General features: G+C 40.0%; 1 protein-coding gene across 1 annotated transcript in view; it reads right to left on the reverse strand.

The window, feature by feature from the left end:
* The window catches only part of LOC143298658 (protocadherin Fat 1-like), a 351,658-nt gene that overhangs the window by 49,674 nt on the left and 276,392 nt on the right, over positions 1–25,592 (reverse strand). The window contains exons 31-35 of the mRNA XM_076611542.1: positions 18,302–18,469; positions 10,731–11,090; positions 4,043–4,556; positions 3,109–3,273; positions 1,265–1,419 (exon numbers count right to left, since the gene is read on the reverse strand). Coding sequence (XP_076467657.1) covers positions 1,265–1,419; positions 3,109–3,273; positions 4,043–4,556; positions 10,731–11,090; positions 18,302–18,469 — 1,362 coding nt within the window. The remainder of the gene's footprint in view (positions 1–1,264; positions 1,420–3,108; positions 3,274–4,042; positions 4,557–10,730; positions 11,091–18,301; positions 18,470–25,592) is intronic.

Raw genomic sequence — 25,592 nt, forward strand, 5'->3', positions numbered from 1 at the left:
CTGTGGAAGATCCTCCTAAAGTTCGGCTGCCCAGACAGCCTAATCCAGATGATTGCGTCATTCCACGATGGCTTGCAGACGAGAGTACAGGAAAATACTGACATGTTGGATCAATTCCCTGTGGTAAATGGAGTGAGGCAGGGCTGCGTCCTGGCACCCACACTCTTCTCCATTCTCTTCTCTTCCATGCTGATTGACGCCTTCCAAGACTGTGACCGAGACATCTACATTCAGTTTCGCACAGATGGCAAACTTTTCAACTTGCGGCGACTCCACGCCAGGTCCAGGGTGTTTGAGGCACTGTTGAGAGAGTTCCTCTTCGCTGATGACTGCGCGCTTGCTGCACACACCCATGAGGACATGCAGTTCATTATGGACAGGTTCTCAACCTCCTGCAGGCGCTTTGGACTCACCATCAGCCTCAGCAAGACCGAGTCCATGTACAAGCCAGCTAGCTCACAGAACGCCAGCTGAAGGAAGGCCACCGCGAACTTGGAAGACCCTGCAAGCGCTTCAAGGACACCTTGAAGACAAACCTCAAAGCCTGTGACATAGACATCGCTTTCTGGAAACTGATGCCCTTGACCGCTCTCGCTGGAGGATGCTGTACTCTAGCGGCATAAAGACGTTTGAAAACAAGAGAACGCTGGGCATTTAGGAGAAGCGTGAGCGAAGGAAGCAGGGCTCAACTTCTGGAGACGTTTTCCCTTGCAACAGCTGTGGGGAGTGCTGTGCATCCAGAATCGGCCTCTTCTCCTATATGAGGACACACACCGACAGATAAGCCTGCCAGCCTACTCATTCATCGGTTCGACGGGAGACTCCATAAAAAAATATTATCATTTCTTTTTTACTTTTCTTCTCAGGATTTTCATTTTATTTTTCCCCTCAGGGCCTGGTCAAGCATCTGCATAGCAGATGTGGTGCAGTGTATATGGATTCGTCTGAATGCAGTAACACCTCCTTGAGTAACTGAACAGAACTGAACTGTTACGCAGCACAGTCTTTACAAACTATAAAGTGTTTTTCTTCCAAAGTACAAAGTTTGAAATTTTGAATGATGCATCAATACCTTTGTAGACCAGTTGCAGAATGCTGTTGCATCCCTGTTAAAGTTTCTTCAGTTGTGGGGTTAGATATGACTTCAGAATCAGGTAGCAAGCAGTGTACTCTGCTACATTATTTTTTTTACAAGGCCATAGTATAGCTTATTTTATACAAAAAAACACATGATGACAGGTCCATCTATGACAACATTACTTACAGCCAAAATACTGTAATCAACTTGGCCCTTGGCATACATCAAGATTGCTGATGACTGTCGTGTTCTGAACTTCACAGACAGAGACATGCGTTTCTTTGTTGGGTGTGCAAGGGTCCAAGAGGCAAAGCTTTGGCCAGAAAACATCATTGTCATTCCTGGAAGAAAAAAAAAAACGGTGATAGGAGAAAACAAGAAATACATTGTATTCTTCTGTTTCAAGGCACAAACAATGTCAGATCATTTTTGACTCACTTGTGTAAACAAAGTGAGTCTATGTTTTAACCCGGTGTTCGGTTGTCTGTGTGTGTGTGTGTGTGTGTGTGTGTGTGTGTGTGTGTGTCCGTGGTAAACTTTAACATTGACATTTTCTCTGCAAATACTTTGTCAGTTGACACCAAATTAGGCATAAAAATAGGAAAAATTCAGTTCTTTCCAGTCATCTTGTTTAAAACAATATTGCACCAAAAAAATAAAAAATGAAGCCTAATTATATGCAAACTGCATTTACTGTTATATTTATATTTTTTGTATTCTCTAAACTTGGCACTTTGATCTGATATTCTGACCCAACAACAAGAGCAGTCATTATTATCATTTTCTGTTCAAACAGGAACTTCTTTTGCTAAGCATCATCTTAAACATTACATTTTGAAATTATACTCAATACATAAAAAGCTTGAATTGAAGTGTATCACAAATGAGTCTTGAAGGCCTTGCCTTTCTTGTCTTTCTTTTTTTTTTTCTCTCTCTCTCTCTCTCAGTAATTTCACCTGTGTGAATTTGTGTCACAAGTTCTGCAGGAAATTATTTTCTCCTGCATAAATATGAACATAAAAAATGTCATGAATAAACTTGATTTTTAAACACATGTGCATTACCTTCAAGGGCATATGCACATAATTAAACACACAGACTCAGACAGACACACACATGTAAACACATTGTAAAACATATGACAAACATATACAAACAGACCAAATAAGAAAGACAAGAGAAACAGGGTGAAGACAGACATGAAATATTAGTGCACATGAAAACATGCGCGCGCGCGTACACACACACACACACACACACACACTCGCGCGCGCACGCATGGAGAAAGAGAGAGAGAGTGAGGGGGTGTGCGTGAGTGCCGGAGAGAGGGGACGTGGGGTTTGAGCTCTGGCTGAAAATGTGTTGTGGTTTTTTGTAGCATATATGATAATAATAATAATAATAATAACTGGACATTTATCAGCGTTTTCCTCGTTGCACAAATCCACACAGACACGCATACGAAACACACTCAGTCCTCAACTCACAAACATGCACAATAAACATATATATGCGCATACAATTTCGTACGTACAATACATACTTCCATGCATGCATGCATGTATGCATGCATCCATCCATACATGCAATCGACGCACACACAATACAGCATTACAAATATACCTACACAATCAACTAACTGCTTTCATGTATGACAGAGGTTCTAGAGGAAAATGCTGCTGGAAGAGGAAAGTTATGAGGTTAGATTTAAAGGAAGGCAGTGAGGGGCTGTGACGGACATGGTGAGGCAAGGAGTTCCATATTTGAATTTGTAGTGCCACCATAAAGTCAGCTCGCTTCAGGCAGACGACCCAGAACCAACGCCACTAGTCCTACTCCTGTGCACAAATTCCCCACCTCTCCCCATTGCAGTTATAGCCAATCTTGGCTTCAGCAAAATATTCATCCAGATCTAGAGAGAGGGTGAGAGAACGACAGGGTGAAACAGAAGAGACCGAATGACTGGCATACGATGAGAGAAGAGAGAGAGAGAATTACAGAGCTCAGTATGATAAACATTTTTTTCTCACCTGCAGCACAATGGTTTTCCAAACAGGGGGAGATAATAGTCTGACACTGTGGCCCACTCTGTCCTTCAGGGCAGTGGCAGTAAGAGTCACCATACAAGTCTCGGCCACAAACTTCATAGGGCTGGCACATTTTGTTGCCACACTGCAGCAACTGGCATTCTTTTGCTGTGGAAGTATTTTCATCTTAATCTGGGGATTCTCTATTTATTAGTGTGTGTGTGTGTGTGTGTGTGTGTGTGTGTGTGTGTGAACAAAATGCATATTAAATATCTATAGCAAAAACAAACGAAAAAAAAAAGTTGTCCTAAAGCGCTACACCACATCTGCAGGAAAAAAAAATAGTGCAAGCATTCTTTCAAATACATCTTACAAATCTCACAAAGGTCCTTCACATGGCTGAAGTAAATCTCTGACACAATGAGACACATGAATTTTTTTTCTGCTGGGTACGGATTGTTTCTATATTATATTTCTCTTTCTTCCTTTCCTTTTTTATTTTGTGGCTCAGACAAATGCTTCAAATGTGTGTCCTTTAATTTGTATGCACTGATCGAAAACTACTGTAAAAAGATTTTGTTGTCCATATATATTTTTTAATATATTAATGTTGATATTCATCTTTGATTATGCAAACTGAAAATTAATCTTCTCTTCCAGTTTGTTCATAACTGTGAATTTTGAAATAAAATTCTGTTTCATATTAGTAATGTATGTTTGGGATATATGGTCAATAACTTACTGTTTGGTAGAAACATGAGTTGGTTTATGTGTTCTAAAAAAAACCCAACAACAACAAAATCAAACAAACAAACAAAAAACGGAGAGCATAAAAACAAGCTGGTGTATATAATTCTATACTAAAATATAGAAACAGCAACCAACATTGTTTTCTCCAGATAAGATCTAATCAACCATATACGTCAATATATCTCACCGTTAAAGCAGACACACTTGTGAGTGTGGAAGTGTCGTGCAGAAACAAAGCTTTCTCCATTGAATACCACTGATACCAGACTGGTACTGTCAAACTCCACACTACCCACACACTGGCCTTTCACACACGTTGACTTGGAGCAAATATCACTGAACACCTTAATCACCTGGACACCCAAATGCATGGCAACTTCATCTGCAAACTTTTGCACTTCATGCTTTAGCAACTTTTGGCTGAAATATTGATTTTGTGACTTTTGCACTGCGAACAGGACATCCAGATTACTATCCAATACACTGTGATACATACTTTTACTGGTGACTGTTAAGGGAGCCGAAGGCTGGAAATTAATTATTCTAATATCATGGAGATGAACATTCAGCTTTTGTTTCAATAGCTGCTGAAAGTCATTTCTGTAGGTAGCAAGGAACTGTTCAGGCATCATGTTGGCAAACTGGAAGGTCACTGCATTATCAATGACTTCTTTGGGGGTGCAGACCACTGTCACAGGCACCTGTTTCCAAAAAAAAAAAAAAATGGAAAAGAGTGAGAGGTATATAAAAACTGAAATAAGTTTGTTTTTTCCCAATAATTTACCTGTCTTTTTCATACCTTACTTGAGCTTACTCAAGTGTGGTGCCCTTGCTCCAGTGTACTAGAACCAAACCGACGATGATAAAGATAACAGAACAAGATTCATTGGAACATCCGTGTAGGTCATCATGTGAGCTTACCTTGACCTTACTGATAAGACTAAATCCAGTTCTCTGACATTTAGAAGGAGCACAAGAGGGGGATGATGTAACTGTAGTAGAGACATCTCTGTATGCATGATTATGCAGGGTGTCCTCCTCTGCACCCCACTGAGGACTAGTCTGCTGCTCAAGATAATTGCAAGGGATTAGTCAGAATCACTGTTAACCAAGGTCACAGTGGCTGAAGTCTTGGCTCAATGTGGATGGCAAAAAGGGGAAAGTGGCACCTGCAGGCTTGCTATCAAACTTAGCCAAATTATCCCTTCCCCAACTGGCACAAACGCCACATTGTCAAAAGGGTAGCAAATGACCACAATGAAAACAAGACTTGATATTTGTCAAAGGAATGCATGCAGCCTTTGTTAACAGCACATAGGAATAAGACAGTATCTTAGGGAATAAGACAATATCATCATTGTGAGACCTGGGAGCTGAGGAGGATGGGCCACGAACCAAAGACAGCGAACAGAAGAAAATTTATCTCACCTGCCAGAATACACTGGTTGTGGTTATCACTGACACATTTTCCATTCTTTCCTGCTTCAATGGAGACTCAACAGTGAAAGGTTGGCACTGAGCATTTTTATATTTCAAAATTTGGGAAACTTGAAAAGGTGCAACCACACATTCAAGAAAGGGCTGAGAACTGATTTGTGGTGAGCCCAGTAAGTGCATGCCCACATGACTGACCTTCATTGAACTTCCGGTGAATCCCTTTTAGTTTTATCAATCTTTTTAATTTGGTTAGAGTCCGATGGGAAAAGAGTATCAAACTCAAGTAAGACCAAGCACTGAGTGCTTAGAGGGAATAGAGAGAGCGAGCAAGAGAGAGATATGTTCTGAGTCCTACATTATAGAGAAAAACAGCTATTCAAAATTGAAGAAATAAAACAACAATAAGTAGATGGAACTAATTTTCCAATTTTTGGCTGACGTGTGTGTTTACAAACAAAGCGAGTCAGTATAATAACCCTGTGGTTTGGTTGTCTTTGGGTCTGTGAGTATGTAAGTATGTATGTGTCCTTGTAAACTTCTAAAATTTCATTTATGCAGGAAATACTTTGTCAACACAAAATTTGGCTTAAAATGAAAAAAACAAACAAATCAGCTCTTTCATCTGAATTCAATTCAGAGCATGATTTGTGCAAAGGCCTGATCACTTATTGCAAAATGTCCACGAACGGCCATCAAAATCAACTGATCAGCTGTATTTTGCCTTTGGTCTTGACAATTAAACTGAATTCACACTACACACGTGCGTTTGAAGAATTTTCCAGTTTCTGAATGAATTAGTTGAGGTAAACTTCCACAATGATTTGGAGGGGGAAATGAGTGGCTTTTGAAGATACGCATGGGTTTTCATAGATTCTGACAAATAAGAGTAATATTTTGGTGTTTGCGTCAAATATATAGTGCTAAGAAAGGTTCATAGAGGCTTAAATACTACCTTGACTTTAGTAGTGCGCATATCTCTGGTTACCCTGACTGTAGTCACAGAGAAGACATCATTATGATAAAAGTGTTTGGAATTTGCTGAGAGAACTGGAGTTGTCTGGAGTAGTTGTCTGGTTCTGGATGAATACTTAACTGAAGCTAAGATTGACTGTAACTGCAAAAGGGAGAGGCTGGAAGGGGGGTGGGGAGGGAGAGTGGAGTGTGGGGGTTGTGCACAAAAGTAGGACTAGTGGTGTTGGCTATTGGCCATCTGCCTGAAGCCAGCTGAGTTGATGTCGTGGTCAGACAGATCCTTCCACTCCACTGTGGTTCTAATAAAGATGGAGTTCTTATATTGTTCAGTGTTTGATGGTGGCAATGCAAAACATCTGCTGTTGTTACGAGTAGTTGCAGTGCGTTCGACAATGTTTTGTGTTGGACACATTCAGGTCAGATATCAGGAAACCAAAGTATGTTTTTTTGTCCACACATAAAGGTGTTCTTTTTCATACTGAGGACACAGCACTTTTAATTTTATTCCCCAGGTGTCTTATAGTGTAATGTGGTCTCGAAAGTTCTTGATTTCATAGTACAAAAGACCATCATCTGCAAAAAGTTGAACCTGGGATTTGACTGTCACCAGTTGGTCATTAATGTGGCACAGGAAGAGCAGGGATACTAGGAGAGTATTTACTCAGAGGTCTCACCGTCCAGAATCTCTCTTAGTCCTGTTTGTCATGAAATTCTTGATCCATCTATGCATTGTCCCTTTGACAACATAGTGAGAGAGTTTGTGGAGTAGCTTCTGGTGAGGGACAGTGTCAAAAGCCTTACTGAGGTCAAGGATGGTGATGTCTACCTGTGCTCCATTGTTGTAGGACTGTGTGAGGTTATGGATGGTGGTGAGTAGTTGCGTTTCACAAGAGAAACCTGCTTTGAAGTTGTGGTTTCCGTCCGACAGGACTTTGTGCTGGTCAAAGTACTGGTGCAGGTGGTGGCAGACAATGTGCTCCAGAAGTTTGCAGCAGACAGACGTTAAAGAAATGGGAAAGTAGTTTTGGGCTAGATGTTTGTCGTCTTTCTTGAAAACACAGGAGATGTCTGCTGTGCGCAAGTCCTCGGGGAGTTGGCCTGTGTCCAGTGAGCTTTGATAAATGTCTCTCAATGCTGGTGCAATTCCTTCTGCACAGCTCTTCAATACTGCATTGAGTAAGAGGTCAGGCCCAGAGGCTTTAGCTGGATTGATGTTCTCCAACAGCTTGATCTCACCTGGGGTGTCTATGATGTATTGTATGTCTGGATATGATGGTTTGTCCATGGGGGCAGTGATGCGCCATCTACGTCTTTGGTGAAGACATTTTGGAACTGTTAAGTAAATCTTCGCGTTCATCTTTGTGTCAATGATCAAATTTCCGTTCTTTTTTAGTGGTGCAACACCGATTTTTTTTTTTTCTACACCGATGTCGTTCTGCCTTCAATTCCTTCGGCAGAAGGGTTTGGTGGTGTTTGTAAGTAGGCCTTTGTTGATGGTGGTGTTAATGTAGTTCCACTCAGCTATGTGCAGTTGTCGTCGGCATTCTTTCTGAGTGAAATTGTTGTTGGTCCAACTGCTATCGATTGTCATGTTTATCATACCCAGTGTCACAGATGTTGCACATATGGACCCTTCTGCACACTGTTGTCATTCAGCTATGACGAACTCGATCACCAATGTACATATCTCACCCCTTAGTTTTTGTTTTTGTTGTTTTTCTTCCCCCCTCTTTTCCTTCTCTTCGCCCCCAATCCTTGTTATTCTCTCAGTTGCATTATATATTCCTTGCACAGGCTCACACTTGAAGTTATCACTTCGCTCAGTCAGGAGGTGAAATCTCATCAAACATACATACAACAAATTCATTTGCTTCCAGATCTTTAACGGCATCTGGCTGCCTGGAGTTCCAACACTCTGTAGGGTGGATAGGGGCATCTGTTCATCCAGGTATTCCCGAAAGATCCCCTGTAACTATCCATCCCTGAGGCCTCTCTTCATTGAGTGCAGAGTGTAGAGAAGGAAAAGTTCCATATCCCAACTGGAACTGGAAAGGACCCCCAGTCTCTTTCAACAGGTTTCCTTCCTATCTCTTCACTGGCCAGAGTGTGGCACCCGGACTCGTCACCCGGTCCTTGCTGCACGGCAGTTCTGCCCGTCATTTCACCAGCTGCTGAGGTAAGCAGTTAAACTGTTTGGAAGCTAGATTCAATCCCAAACGCTATTTCGTCATTTTCATATTGGTTATTGATAAGACATAAGTTACTTCGGTTATTTCTTCATTTTAGTATTAATATATTAGCCAGCTTTTTTCATATCCGTATGTGCTAGTTTCGGGAGATGCGTCTACTATCGGTGTACAGTGATACATTGTAAATATTTTCCTTCATGTCAAAGAATGATATAATTACTTTGCGAGTGCATATGGGGATCCAGTCTTCTCATTAATACACTTCTTTTATTTTATCTGTGCACGGGGTTTTCACACCGTGTGTTCCTGTTGGATAGAATTCATAGTGTGCTGTTCTTGTTTTCTGTCCTTATTATTTATATATGGGAACACATATCCCAAACTCTGAATAAAAATGTTACAAAAGGTTGTTTTATTATATTCTTGTCATCTAAGTTTGAATGTCGAAGCTTACTGTCTCGTTTTCTTGTGCATTTCATTTACTTTAGCTTTCATGCACATTTTGTTAGTCTCTTCATTTTTCTCAGGTGGAGGTTGGCCAAGGCGGAAGTAACTGTTGCATGAATGTGTGAAAATTTTATATCCATCCATTTTTGACTCACTTGTGTAAACAAAGTGAGTTATGTTTTAACCCGGTGTTCGGTTGTGTGTGTGTGTGTGTGTGTGTGTGTGTGTGTGTGTGTGTCCGTGGTAAACTTTAACATTGACATTTTCTCTGCAAATACTTTGTCAGTTGACACCAAATTAGGCATAAAAATAGGAAAAATTCAGTTCTTTCCAGTCATCTTGTTTAAAACAATATTGCACCTCTGGGATGGGCACAAAAAAAAGCAAAAAAAAAAGCCTAATTATATTTATAAGCCTAGATATATGCAAAATGCATTTACTGTTATATCTATATTTTTTGTATTCTCTAGACTTGGCACTTTGATCTGATATTCTGACCCAACAACAAGAGCAGTCATAATTATCATTTTTTGTTCAAACAGGAACTTCTTTTGTTAAGCATGGAAGTTTTATTTATTTTGCAAACGTTTTGGTGCAGAGAGTAAAGAAGGGAAATTACTCTGTAATTAATGCTAGGGGACTTAATTTGCTTTAAACTGATCTTTCTCATCTTAAACATTACATTTTGAAATTATACTCAATACATAAAAAGCTTAGATCTTTTTAAAGTGTATCACAAGTGAGTCTTGAAGGCCTTACCTTGTTTTCCTTTAAAATATATATGCAAATACGTACACTCATCTGAGGCACAACTCATGTACATTTTGTTAATCTGTGGTAGTGCTATTGTAAACCACATCGAGGTCACAACATCCCTCATTTTCGATACCCCTGTTTAGCTCCATTCAAACACTACTTTTGGTGGAATCTTAATCAAACGTTATGCGTTGCAGCTGAGCTGATGTCTGATGACTGACTGTTCTCCTGATGTTCCGGTATTCTACTGGTGTTCTCCCGACGTACTACCGAAGTTCTCCTGAAGTTGTTCTGTGGTCCATGACCCATCGAACCCCAACCTGACACTTGGAGGCATAGCTTGTTCGTTTTCTTTGTTTCTTTGTTCTTTAATTTGTTTTTCCTTAACTCGTCCATTGTTGCCCATCACCCTTTATCTCTGGGAAGTGGGTTCTTTTTACATTATTATTATTATCATTATTATTATTATTATTCCGAGGTAGGTAGAGTGGGTGGGTGTAGCACTCTCATTTCTTTCTGTAGGTTTGCTAGCACATAATATTTTGTTCTGTTCTCTTTCCTGGCTCTTCTTTCCAAAATTATGAAAACGTGCCAATGAAAGGTCAAATTTATTTCATTTGTTAGTGGGCTGCTATTTGTATGTGAGGGATGTTCACATGAGCGAATTCTGAGTAAAACTATAAATGTAAAACACATCCCTTTGACACGACACCCAGAAATGTGTTTGGTGATTTATATATATATATATATATTTAGACTTATTTAAGCTAGAAAGTTGTAATGAAGTCTGGGAATGTTTGAAACATTGACAGATCTGTGTCATAATCATAGAACAATGCAATGCTAAACAATGTAGGCTGCTTAAGATGGAACTGTTCCATTTCAAGCACACAACTTTCAAGTCAACAAACACTTGTTCCAGATGGTGAGCAAAAATATGGCTTGGATCAATATACGTTAAGTACTGTTATCCTCCCCTCTACATGACCCTTTGGCGCGTGCGCGCGTGCGCACTCACACACATGCACACATACAGACGTACACATAACAGCAGCCAAATGCCACAAAACTTACTTGACAGTAACGGGTGAACTTCTCATCTGTGACACTGACATTGACAATATAATCGCCTTCATCAAGCCCCATCAATGCAATCAGACGGCCATCATCACGGTGAACATCAAACAGGTGACGATTTGGTGATACAATGCTGAATGACAGACTGTCATAAAGGTCATGGTCAGTAGCCTCCACCTGACCAATCACTCCACCTGGGAAAGTGTCCACACATGAGCTGATGTATATGGAAAGATTTCCAACCTCAGGTGGGTAAATACTGTCGTTGACAATATGTATGGAAACTTGTGTGTCAGAGTGCAAACGTGGAAAGCCACTGTCATAAACTCGTACCATCAGCTCATATCGTTCGTTCACCTGATGAGATAAACAAATAGTGGAACTGAGTGGAGTGAAATAACATAGGAAGCCAACTGTAATTATTTTCAACTAAAATAAAAGGTATCTCCCTTATTTCTGATATATATAGACACACTACTGGCAAAAAAAAGAAGAAAAAAAAGAAAAAAAGAAAGACTCTCTCTCTCTCTCTCTCTTTATCTATTTATATGCACACATAACATGCATGTGTGTGTGTGTGTGTGTGTGTGTGTGTGTGTGTGTGTGTGTGTGTGTGTGTGTGTGTGTGTGTGTGTGTGTGTAGATGACATATGGAAAGTAGACACATAGTCAAAGCAAGAGCATGTTGAGGGCATAAAAAGAAGAAAACACAAGACTACTAGTAGAGGATGTAATAACCTCAGCATAATTAAACTGAACTCAAAGGACCCATCCAGAATAAACAAAACAAACCTGACCTGAATCAATGTAGAAATTAAATGAAAAATATTCACATTTTAAAGGTACTAAAAAGAAAAAGAAAAAAGAGGAAAAGGTCTGAGATGACATATCATGAAAAAGGGGTGTTGAAGAAACCAGCAGCAAACTGTCTCATAGAAATCCTAGCAGTGAAAATTATAATATTTTACCTTTAGACTGCCACGTAAGCCATTCTCAAACAGCAGATATTCACTCCCCTGCAACTGCCACAAAAGCCGTACCCAAATAGCAGCTAAATATATCGGTCTTGTGAAAGCTTTTACGTTGTTTTGGAATTATTTTATTAGTAGCTTTAGCTTCATCAAGGTTCCCCTGACTCTTACAATAACATAGAAACACCCCACATCATAGAGGAATGTGTTTTTTAAGTGATTTTGTTGGCTGACTGGAGCATGTCAACAACTTATTGTCTGGGCGAGCAAGCAAAATGGTGACGCCTTGTCAAAACCGAGTGTGAATTGCATGACTTCATCAAGTTTTTGCGCCTATAAATATTATTATTAGTAGTAGCAGTTCTTTTTTTTATATCTATTTATCTATTATTCATTTATTTATTTACTTATTTCTTTTATTTCATTCATTTATTTATTTGTTTGTTTTGTTTTGGGTTTGTTTTTTGTTTTTCATTTCATTTTATTTATATTTATTTTATTTTATTTTTTTTTCTCTCAAGGCCTGACTAAGCGCGTTGGGTTACTCTGCTGGTCAGGCATCCGCTTGGCAGATGTGGTGTAGACTATATATGGATTTGTCCGAACGCAGTGACGCCTCCTTGAGCTACTGATACTGATACTGACACAGGATTTAGCCACTTTTCAATTAAACTTAGAATGAATGCTTGAAGTAGACGAAGATGAACTGCAATTTGACAATATTCTTTGGAAGAGTAAGGTGAGGAATATCAACCTACTCTTCACCCAAAGAGCAGAACAGATTTCGATTTTCTAGTAGACAACATTGAATGATTTGAGAACAGAACATGCTGTGTGCCTGCGAAAGGTAGTAGGGTTGAAGGAGGTATCAGATTATGGTACGAGGGTCATTCAATAAATAAGGTGAATTTTTCGGTATAAGGACTTCTAATACAGATAGAAGCTTACTTAAAAAAAAAATTTTTTTGTTTGTTTGTTTTACTTCTTTTTCACATGGATTTAATTTGTTTTGCAGATTAAAAAAAACTTTGAGAGTTTTGGCGATTAACAAATATGGCCGACCAAGAAGCATGCTCCAGGATTGAACAGCGGTCAGTTATCAAGTTTTTGGTTGCTGAAGGGTGCAAACCAGTTGAAATTCATAGGAGAATGTCAACTGTGTATGGTGCCACATGTTTCAGCCGAAAACATGTCTACAAGTGGGCTAAATTGTTTAAAGAAGGACGGAGCAGTGTTGAGGATGAAGACAGGTCTGGAAGGCCTACAGAAGTGAGGTCTCCTGAGGTGATCGAATCAGTCAATGACCTCATTCAGTCTGACAGAAGGGTGACAGTGGATGACATTGCAAGGACTTTGAGCTTATCTGTTGGGACAGCACACAAAATTGTCCATGATGACCTTGGCTACTCGAAGGTCAGCTGCCGGTGGGTGCCTCACGCAAGGCCTCACACAGCAGCCCGAACGGTGCAGACCATCAACGAGCTGGGCTGGGAACTGCTCCCTCTTCCCCCTTACAGCCCAGACCTTGCCCCTTCAGACTTTCACCTGTTTGGTCCCTTGAAAGCGTTCACGAGAGGCACGAAGTTTGAAAGTGACGATGAAGTCAAAAGTGTTGTGAGCGACTGGCTGAGACATCAGTCCAAAGATTTTTACGCTGAGGGAATACGGAAGCTTGTGCACAGATGGGAAAAGTGTGTGACAGTGCTGGGAGACTACGTTGAAAAAAAAAAAAAGTAAGCTTCTATCTGTATTAGAAGTCCTTATACCGAAAAATTCACCTTATTTATTGAATGACCCTCGTATATAAAAACAACAACAACAAAAAACCCAAAGCAAGACACGGGGTCAAAGGGGAAAGGGGGAGGGACACTGGGGTGGGCGTGGTGGTGTGCCTATTTTCAAATTGGTGGGTTTGACATTGGGCTCATGATTTTGATCCAGACATGGCTTTGTTGGTGTGTGTGTGTGTGTGTGTGTGTGTGTGTGTGTGTGTGTGTGTGTGAGTTCATAAGTATGTGTAATGTCTATTTTTGAAAATCAAAATCAAAATCTTGTGGATCACATATTCATTTAATCATAACAAAACATTTTTTTTTTTCTGTGTTGTTCATTCATTTTCCTTTCAGAAAAATATAAACTTTTATCTGTACCAGTTAATTAATCCAATTTTTTTTTCTACACTTACCCGTTTTCGTAAAATTTTCCAGGCAAATAAAACTCTGACATGCACAGTCAATTGTGAACTTCATCGGATTAACTCTATCCATCAGTACTTTTCTGTTAAAAGTACTAAAACTCTGATTTCAGCTATTGTGCTGTCATGAATCGACTACTGTAATTCTCTTCTCACAGGCTGTCCACATAATCTTCAGCGAATTCCAAAAACTTCAAAAACAATGCTACCCTTCTGACTCTCAAGAGTCTCACGTACTGACCACATTTCCCTCCATCTCCATACTATACACTGAATCCCCACTGAAACAAGAATTATATACAAAGTTCCATGTCTCTGCTCTTCTGCTTTCCACTCCACAGGATCTACTTATCTTTCTGACCTTATCAGTGTTTACACTCCCTCAAGAACTCTCCACCCTTCCTCTGACTGTTACCTGTTGAAACTTCCTCATGTCAATACAAGAACCTATGGTGAAGGTTCTTTCCTCTTTGCTGCTCCTCATATCTGGAACAAACTTCCTCGTCATATCTGTACGTCTGATTCTAATTCTGCCTTTCGCTCTCCACTGAGAAGTCAATCTTTTTTAAACCTATCTATAAACACTCTCAGTTTCCTTCTCCAAAACCATCCCATGCCTGTCAACTCACTTTGGATGCATGACGAATGAGAGAGGGAGACTGGGGAGGGGACGAAGGGGTTTTGAGAAAAAGTCGCCATGTAATTTTAACTTTTTCTTTCATGTAAAGTGCCCTAAGCTCTTAAAGAGAAAAGGCTCTATGTAAATGTACATTATTATATCAAATAGGATTCAGTTATGAAGAGAACATGTCACCACTTTCAGAAGTACCGAGTATGCCAAAATGAACAGAATAAACTATTTAATAATAATAATAATAATGCAATAACAACAACAACAATAATAATAATAATAATGATGATGATGATGATGATTATAATGATAATAATACAATAATAACAACAACAATAATAATGATGATGATGATGATGATGACGATATTATTATTATTATTAATAACTGGACATTCATCAGCGCTGTTGCACAAAGCGCTTTACAATCCACACAGACACGCATACGAAACACACTCAGTCAGCAACTCACAATCATGCACAATTTACATGTTCGACAAAAATAGACTAGAATCATAACAAGAAACAAACATGATGCTGTTAAACTAGAGACACAATTCCAAAGTATACCCTCTTTGTCCCAACATGGAAAAGATTTGAAAATAAGAACAAAAGTGAAATTCACAGCAGTGTTTCTATACAAAAATTGAACTGGAAAATATCCACAGAAAATCTGATTAACAAAATAAAGAGAAGATTAAAAATTGTTCGAATTATTATAAATCAACCTTAGCACTAGCTTACTGAGTATATTGTTTGCTGTTGTGACCTTCAGAACACAGCTGTAAATGAGCTATACTTACTGGGTCGCCTGTCTTGCCTCATGAGCATAGCATAACATTTGAGCACTGTTATTGGTCAATCTTTTCCTGTAACTAATGTTTCAAGCTATACTCATACCAACCTCAACTCTTTCCTTTCCAAAGAAGAAGGTGGCAGAATAGGATAAGATACTCAGCTGCCAATAAAGAGAGTCCGTGAAGCTGTGGGTTCAAATTCTGCTCTCGCCCTTTCTCCCAAGTTTGACTGGAAAATCAGAATGAGTGTCTAGTTTTTCGGATGAGACGATAAACCGAGGTCCCGTGTGCACTTGGCGCACTGTAAAAGAACCCATGGCATAGAGTGTTCTGTAGTAGAAATCAATTCCGATAGATGCACAAATATACAAGCATGCACTGAAGGCCTGACCGAACGCGTTGGGTTATGCTGCTGGTCAGGCATCTGCCTAGCAGATATGGTGTAACGTAGATGGATTTGTCCAAACGCAGTGACGCCTCTTTGCGAGACTGATACTGAAGCTGAAACTTTCCTTGCACATGGCATCTCAAGCTTTAACAAGTGATTCTTAAAACAGACAAGAAAGTCGTGTTCACAGCTTATGTGATTCAAACGGGTGGTTCTGACTTGAAAGAGGATACTGAAGAAAGTTAACATAGTCAATCAAAACCAAGTCTGATTCAACAAGAACAACAAGAAAATCAAGGAACTCCTTGGGGAAAAAAGATAACATACCAAGCCTACTTGGTGCGCCCTTCTTGTCCCTTAAACAAAGTGACTCTCCTACTCTCATGTAGGAAGCTCAAATGCAAACTCCAGGACATTCAAAATATATGGTGGACAGACCTTGCACAGAGAACCCAGATGAATGCAGACACCTATCTTACTAAGCCAGGAGAGCAGTGTATGGCCCCACCTTCCAAACTCTGAGTCTCTTTCAAAGCTCAGACAGCAAGAACCTCTTGACCAACATGGACTTCATCTTAAACCACTGGTCAGAACATTTCCAAAGCCTCTTGAATATGACACGGCGATCAACCTTATCCCACAGCAGGCTGTGAAACACAAACTCTTGTTTTCACTGTTGTCATGATGGAGTGTTATAGTAATAGTCCAGCCAGTAGAAAAAAGGGGTAAAACTTAAAGGTACACAAACAAAATTATATGGATATGATAGAATGAATGGTAGTTAATATGTCTACAAAAATCGTTTCTGCATAATTGTGTGATATGGATTTGGAAATGCGCTACTTTCATCAGTTTCCAAGTCTGATGCAGAGCGATCACCATGCCGGTTTTGCGTAATCTCCTGTGAGAGCAGATGTCAATCGTAGCGGACAAACTTTCCTAGCAGTCATGTTTTCTCAATTTAGAACAGTTTTCATTAAAATACTACTTAAGTACAAAATATACCACATTCATTACCTACATTTTTCTATTAACCTTGATAATAATCATTCAGACATCAATAATTGTGCAGTTCTTTTGTGTATTGAGACTAACAAGCAAAAACTGTCCAACAACTTCCAGTCAAGTATGGCATCTGAAACGCATCAAAATAAGATTTGATTTCTCAAGATATTTCTTTCTTCTCATTGTTATTTTATTATCAAATCTCAATAAGCATATTTTTTTTGTTACTGGTATGACAAGAACCCATGTCAACGAGAGTGTTGTCCTCTGACAAAATTATGTAAAAAGAAACTCTGATAGGTACACAAGTATATATGCATGCACACAAGGCCTGACAAGCGCACTGGGTTACGCTGCTGTCAAGCATCTGCCTAGCAGATATGGTGTAGTGTGTATGGATTGTTTGAATGCAGTGGCGCCTCCTTGAGAAACTGAAACTGACCGTGAATTATCTAAAGAAATGAAATAGCCAGACTACCTTTTGGCAGGAAAACAGTGACTGTTAAAATAAGAATATTATCCTCATAGGGTCAGAAGGCACATGAGAAGATTACATTCTAGCTGTATCAGTACCTAGTCATCACACTTCCTTCCCCCTTATCGAAATAAACTGAATTGAACTGAACATGTGACAATTTATTTCCATTTTTGTCATACATGTTCTTGACATAGTTTATGTTCTCATGTTTTGTCATAGTTCATGATCAGAGATCCATATCTTGATATGGAGCTTTTCTCCTTCAAAGGAAATGTCGCAGAGGTGTGAAGTCAGGTGACCTTCTGCAGTTGTCATCTTGAGATGTTGCCGCTCACTTAGCGAAACAGGTACAGCCACAGGTTGGCTCTGCTTGCACATCTAGTACAGGAGATTGAAGAGGTACAGGGGATAGAACAGGCACAGGAGACAGTATAGCAGGGGTTGAGCCAGTGGAATGTGTGGGGCTATGTGCCTCTGTATTCTGGAGCATAAGGCTTACGAGTGCAGGAACTGCAGGAAGTAGGTCACTTGCAAGCAGTATGCAAAAGCAGGTCCACTGCTACGAACCATTTCATCACCAGAGAGAATGAAGACAAGAGTGCGACAGAAGATGAAGGGGATAGTTTCACAGGAATGTTATACCATTCCTCAAAGAAGGCAAAGAACACTCCATGGGTTACTGTCGTGCAAACAAAGAAATAACCCATGGAGACACAGGGTCAGCTATCACCACCTTCTGCAAGGATACTTTCACCAGTAGTTTGGGAAAGGAGCCGACACCTTCAAAATTGAAGCTCTACGCCTATTCAAGCAAAACTTCCTTTTCTCGGGAGCTGCTCAGTATCAGTCATTTGTAAGGAGGTCTAGTCCGCTTGGAAGGAATGGGAAAAATAAATCAGTTTCCGATGGCATGTTTTTGCCAGCCATGATTCCCACTGGAGACAGAATATCACAATATTTTTCAGTTGAGATTGGTACATGACTTTAGAGCTAAAACCAGAGCATAAAATGGATCTGTAAGATGAGACATATTCACCAAAAGGACAGAATGCAGCAAAAGCACCCCAAGAAAATTGACCCGATCATTGATGTGCCAAGTTCTTACCTGCTTTGACAGTTTTCCAGCAGTAAACAGTATTCCTTCGGAACTGATGTGGAATTCTCTATAATCATCGCCAGCCACAATATCAAAAACGAATGGAGATCCATTGTCTGCAGTATCCTGGTCAGTGATCTTAAAGGTAATAATTTCTATTCTTGTCCGACGACCTTCCTGAAACAAAGATGACGATGAATGAAAGATTCAGATTTGGATGACGGAATGCAATGTACAACAAATTTAGTGTAAATGCAATGGACACAAAGAGACATATTTACCATTATGCAATATGACATGATTGATCAAAAATTAAAAGCTTTATGAAAATAAATGGATAACTTCCTAATGGTGGTTTTTTTTTTCGGATGTCTCCAGGAAACTGCGACTAAACTAAGGAGGGAGGGAGAGAGAGACACAGAGAGAGAGACTTGATATTTTGACACATTGGCGATGAGGTCCACATGACATGGGTGAATGTGTCAACATACTTTCATTGCATAACAAAACATTAGAATAAATGAATGAAAATGGCGAAAGCAAATATTGAAACAAAACACAGTTCTTTCCTTGAAGAAAAATGGTAGCAACCAACAGGCTACCCAACACACAATAACTCCGTTCATTCATCTATCAATGCAGCTGATTCTAACACTGGTGACAGAAGAAAATATCAAACCTATCTGACCATGCAGCTGTATCTGTTTGTTGTGATTTTTGCCAAATCTTCAAAGCTTCTGATATACAGTTTTGCCATCAAGATTAACACTTTGTGATCTTCTGATGTTAACATTCTACAGAGATCCTTATTTTTTGCAAATTCCCCTTTTTTTTTTAAATCACACATATACTTCTCAATTCATCATAAGGTTTACAATGAAACATAAAATGAATTTCATCATCAAATGTGGAGTTACACAAAGGGCATGCTGAATTTGTGGACGTACCTGACACAAAGCATTTTTTGTTGGCAATAAAGCCAAGAGTTCTTAATCTAAATTGGGCAAGCATCATACAATGCCATTTATTCTTAATAACAGTTAGGAATTTTCCAGCTTGGGATGTATTTTTAAATGAATGGAACCAGCTGTGCTTATTCTTACTTTCTATGTCTGAATGTCAATTTTGTTTAAACATATCAAGCAGTCTTGTTTTATATTCTGAAATAAAAGTTTGCTCATACCCTACACCTTGACATATCCACACAATTGCAAGACCATTTTCTGACAAAACGTTTCCCATACATGAAGTCCAATTTTCTTTTCCTTTCTTCTGCTGGTATATATCATACTGTGTGCCCGTTTTCTGTCTACTTTGAGGCAATTTCAACTATTTAAACCAATACTTAATACACTTTTCATATGTTTTCACATACAAAGGATACCTCCCAGTTTCACCATACATAACTTTGTTTGAGGCATGTACCGGAACATCTAGAAAATGTTTTACTGCAAAAGTATGTACTCCATCCATCTGCTCGTATTTGTACTATCCCCAAATTTCAGCTGCATATGTAAGTATTGGTTCAATCTGGATATCACATACTCTCCAGAACAAATTAATATCAACACAGTTTAACTTTTCCATTGACTTAGGTATCTCAATTACACCTTTACAACACATTTTATCCTATGCCAAGTGAAAGCTTAATTTGGTTGTAAAGAGGAACCTTAAGCACTTGTAAGAATTGACAACTTTCAGTTCTACATTATCATAATATCATTTCTCACAAGCAGACAAGTGACCTCCATTGTGAAAAATCATAACATTTGTTTTATCAAGGTTCACAGTTAAGCACAAGCGATCTGCTTCTTGTTTCAATACATCTTACTGGTTTTGAATTGTTCCAGACGAAAATAATAACATCATCAGCAAATAAAAAAAAAATCATTTTGACAGCATTTGGAATCTTTTGAATACCATGTCTACTTTTCCTAGATAACACAACTGCTAATTCGTTGATGAAAAGAGAAAAAGAAAATATATTTGGGCTCAACAAACATCCTTGCTTTACTCCACAAGGACACGAAAAAAATGCACTTATCACACACACATGCAAGCATTGAATCATAGACATCCCTCAAAGCTTTATGTTTACACAATTTACTATTCACACAATATTTTCGTAAAACATTCCATAATCTATTACAGTTAACAGAATCAAAGGCTTTTTTTTTAAGTCAACAAACGGCTGTGTATAGTTTCATACTGCTAGGCAAATACTTCTGTTCCAATGCAAACAATGTAAAGATATGATCAATGGTATTGTAATTAGGTGTGGGCATATGTGACAGGCTGTATTTGGCTTGAGAGTGTATCTGTGAATGTGCGTGCATGCTTGCGTGTTTGTGTGTGTGAATATGAGTATGTGTGTAAGCAAGTGAGTGAGTAAGTGAGTGAGTGTGTCTGCCTGTCTGTCTACCAGTGTTTGTGCACGCGTGCATGTGCGTGACAAAGAGAGAGAAAGTGTGTTGTGCGTGCGTATGTGTGTGTATGTGTGTGCGCATGTGTGTGTGATTACACATGTGCATTTATCGAACACATAGCTTAAGAAGAATATGATTGCATGCAGTGTATGTGTGTGTGTGTTTGTGTGTGGTATGTGTGTGTGTGTGTGTGTGTGTGTGTGTGTGTGTGTGTGTGTGTGTGTGTGTGTGTGCCTATGAGATAGAAAGAGAGAGAGAGAGTGAGAGAGTTTTTTACACTGATACTTTTCTGTCATTAGCTTAAAAGCTCATGTACAGTGCCATTTTTCTTTTCAATAAATGCCCAAGGTGGGACATCACAAAACAAAACTCTCAGAGAATCAGCAGTATAATATTTCAGTCTTGTGTCATGCAAGTTCCAGCGGTCGATCAACAGGTGTTTCATCGTTAGTGGTGCATGACAGGGAATACACCTCTCTGTTCAACAAGTGAGAATGCATGAGAAAAGTGTGACCCGTACTCAGTCGGTAAAACAGTCTCTTCCTTACGAGTTTCAAAAACATTGGGTGATAAAACATTCAAGTCTGGACGGATGTGGTAAAGTTTGCTATCGGTCTTGTTATTCCAGTCCTTCTGCCATAGATTCTTTACATAACACTGAACTTTTCTTTTTAAGTCAGTGACGGGACAAAAGGCTTTATGGCATCCCTCGCATGGCGGTCAGCAATTTCATTTCCCTGGATACCCACATGACCAGGCACCCAGGCCAGAACAACACGATAACCATTCGATGTCAATATGGTAAAAATCTCAATTTTTTTAAAGCTCCCGATAGTTGACATTGGGACCTGCAATGCCCCCACCGCAATGGCTTCCAGAACAGACAGTGAGTAAAAAAACAACAATAAACTTCTCTTGTTTTGATGTTGTAATAACTTTCAGCGTTAAAACAAAAGACAGCAAGTATTTTAACATGCAACAATCATTCGTCATATGAACACATAATCACTTTGACCATCCAAAATGCTACCCTAACATTTCAAAAATATTTTTATATGTTTCTATCACAGTACCAAGAATCTTAATGAGTACTTGGAGCTATGGGTCTCTTTTTATCAGTTAATTTCTTTTTACTGAGAGGATAATGTCTTCATTTTCGCCATTCGTATTCTGAACAGATCTTTTCTCTTTGCTACAGATGCACTGAAGAGAGTATATTTTTCACAGTTTGTCATGTCCCTTACAACTAAACAGGGTTGTTCTGGGCTGTCACCGAACACTGGACAAGGAAATGTTGCTGCCATATCTGCGTTAAAACCATCTTTTGCTGGTATTCAGTCCAAGTGCTCTCAATCTATGCCACGGAAGGCAATTTTATGCAATTGATTTGTTACAATCGTTACATACTTCTCTGTTTGGAATACTGATTTGAGTGTATAGAACATTTATCACTGCTTTCTATTTCTCCATGCCAGTTTTGTTTGTAACACTCTATGATGAATTTTTACATGAAACCATTTTCCGACTCAACTCATAGACACATCCAACCAAGTCCAAATCCATGTCCTGATTCTGTTTTCATGATTTCAGATACTCAGTTCTGTTTGTCCTCCCCTTCCAGCAGCATCATCTCAAATGAAGTGGACAGCTAGGTCAGGTCAGGGGCATAGCCCTTGCTACTGGTACCATGTAACCCAGTACTACCTGTCGTATGTGAAGTCTCCCAACGACGGACCAGGCGGAGGAGGAAACCTTTCCAAACGGCTGTGAAGGCGGAAGAGGATGACCAAAGGGCAGGGGGAGCTCTTATCCTTGGCTGGAAGTTCTCCTAGGAGACGGAATTCCGAAGAAAAAACCTGCACCTGCCGAGGCCGTTCTACACGTGGCAGTATCTGCACCTGTGGGACTCTGAGCATCGGTAGGCGCGAAAGTGGGGAAGGGACTGCACAACTCCTCTTCACCAAAAAAAAAAAAGTCACCTGTGCTGGTCAGGCAACCAGGCTAATGTCGGAACAACGAGCAAGCCCTTGAACACCCAGCTCTCCTGAGCCCTGCGGCGATGGAGAAGTGATAACGGGGACAGGCAGAGGATGCTGCTGGCAGTTCCCAGTCACGACTCTGCACGCAGGCGGCTGTGGGGTGATGGTCGTCCGCCGTAGACTGGGGCAGATGCGGCGCCCGTATCCTCCCACAGTGTCAGAGCAGCCCTTTTTAGGGACAGCACTGCTCTCCCCACATGGGGAAGGGGTGATAAAAGGATCCCTAAACATAAGCCTGCCTTGCCTTGTACCTAGTAGGAAACCGCACCTACTTGGACATCCAACACTAGCGGTCGAAAACAACAAGAAAAGAACCAGGAGCCATGCCCTGACTCTGGGTGCCTGGAATGTTCGCACCCTTTTGGACAGAGACGACAGACCAGAAAGGCGCACAGCGCTCATTCCTGGAATGCTTGATCTCTACCAGGTTGACATAGGAGCCCTGAGCGAAACCAGGTTTGCAGGTGAAACCCAGCTGGAGGAAGTTGGAGGGGGCTACACCTTCCACTACATTGGGAAGCCAGATGGCACCCCAAGAACCTCAGGCGTGGGCTTTGCCATACAAATCAAACTTGCACGACAGCTTGACAGCTATCAACGTGGCATAAACGACAAGCTGATGATTCTGCGTCTGAAGCTGTCCAAGGATCGCTTCTCCACAGTCATCAGCTGCAGTGCCCCGACGATGACCAACCCTGATGATATCAAAGAAGCTTTCTACGAGGAGCTCAGCCACACCATTTCAGCGGTAGACAGAAAGAACAGGCTGATCATCTTTGGGGATTTCAATGCCTGCGTCGGCGTGGACTTCTCATCGTGGCCAAAAGTCCTAGGACAGCAAGGCACTGGCAAGTGCAACTCCAAGGGACTGCTTTTGCTCTCGTTCTGCGCATAGCATGGACTGGCCATCACCAACACCCTCTTCCAACAAGTGGACAAGTACAAGAACACATGGATGCATCCCCGCTCCAAGCAGTGGCACATGCTGGACTATGTGATTTCCGACAGAGGGACAGAGGTGATGTTTCCACCTGAGTGGAGAGTCTGTTGGTCGGACCATCGCCTGGTACGCAGCAAGATGAACATCAGACTTGCACGCAAGCTCCAACCAGCCAGGCAGAAACCCCCTTGGAAGCTGATCATCCACCACCTCCCTATCACCAAGGACATGATGCAGTAGCAAAGCCAAGCAGCTCTCCGAGAAATTCTGCACTGACTGATGTAGATGAGGTATGGAGCACCTTCAGAGATGCTGTCTACACAGCAGCAGCTGACACACTCGGCTTTGTACAGAGGAGTCACAAAGACTGGTTTGACGAGAACGACTCTGGAATCTCCAAACACAGTGTAGAAAGCATAAACTGCAATGTACTGGTGCATGCAAGTGCAGCACTGGTGACTCTGTCTGCAGAAACAGCAATACTTGAAAGCATGAACTGAAACAGCATAGTCTCTTGTTATCAGCAGGCATTGTTCCTCTTTCATTCACATACACTAAAGCTAAACCACACGAATTGAACCAGAAAATCGTGAAAAGTTAGGCCTCTGTTCCATTAATTTAACGTTGCTGGATGCGTTTGCTTTATCAAGAGATTTTATTGGATTTAGCAAATTGGCACAGGAGAAAGTACTGTTGTGCAAGAAAATTGACAGATTAAAAAATCTAGCAGAAATTTGAATCTGTCTTCAGACAAAATAGTACGAATTTGGCACCTTCTTTATATTTACCACCTTCTTTGTGTTTGATTCCTTTGCTGTTTAGTTTGGTCAGTCAAAGACTTACTTATGTAATTATCATTCAGATAACTCAAATTTGACTGTTTTTGCATTTCCCACGTAGAAAGAATTTCAAGTCAAAACTAAAAGGCATAGATGTTAATTTTCATCATTTCATTTCTTTGCGCGGGGAGGGGTCGGGGGTACATTTTGATAGAAAGATGATCCAGTCCTTACAATTGCGAAGAGAAATACAAGTTTGAAATGCTTATATGTTTTGGGTTTTTTTTCAAATTTTGGTTCAGAATTATTTGAAATAAACACTAAACTTTGTGTCCACTAACGCCTGAAGGCGTTTTCTGTTCTGCGAGGTGGCCATTTTGAATAACTAATTATATCTTGGAAAAGAAGCAAGATTTCACGTGGCAAATTTGATAAATGAATTCAGCACGCCAAACTCCTTTAGGAAATGATATGCAGCATAAATTAACTGAAAATGCTTACCACTTTTAAACCAATTGGAAATCTCATATTTTAAAACGGTCTATGCATATACGGCATCAGGATCACATTTCCGATAAAGACTGCCAGAAGAAGAAGAACCAGTATTTGCAAACCAGGCAACTCATACAGAAAAGGCTGCGTGTAATGAAGGACACCTGGTGGGAGAGAAAGTCCGAAGAGCTTCAGTCCGCTGCTGATGCTCACGACACGAAGACTTTCCATGATGGTCTCCGAGCTGTGTATGGGGCCAAGAGTCAAAGTATTAACCACTGTCTGAGCCAACATCCAACCTGGCATGTGGCTTTTCACTTTTGTTCCAATGGAGAGTCATGCACTGACTTATACACATATGTGAACCTTGAAATATTTATTGTTTTGTGTTTTTGTTTGTTTGTTTGTTTTTTGTTTTCTTTCCAAAAATTAATACAATGCCCTAAACTGGTAAAGATTATGGAGAGAGAAAAAAGGAAGTGATGTTTATTTAACAGTGAAACTAAAGCTTTTTAATATATATATATATATATATATATATATATATTTTTTTTTTTTTTTTTTTTTTTTTTTTTTTTACTTCATTTAAAAATAATTTTTTTATCATTATTATTATTATTTTTT

Source organism: Babylonia areolata, chromosome 24, assembly GCF_041734735.1.
Source record: "Babylonia areolata isolate BAREFJ2019XMU chromosome 24, ASM4173473v1, whole genome shotgun sequence".
NCBI lineage: Eukaryota > Metazoa > Mollusca > Gastropoda > Neogastropoda > Buccinidae > Babylonia > Babylonia areolata.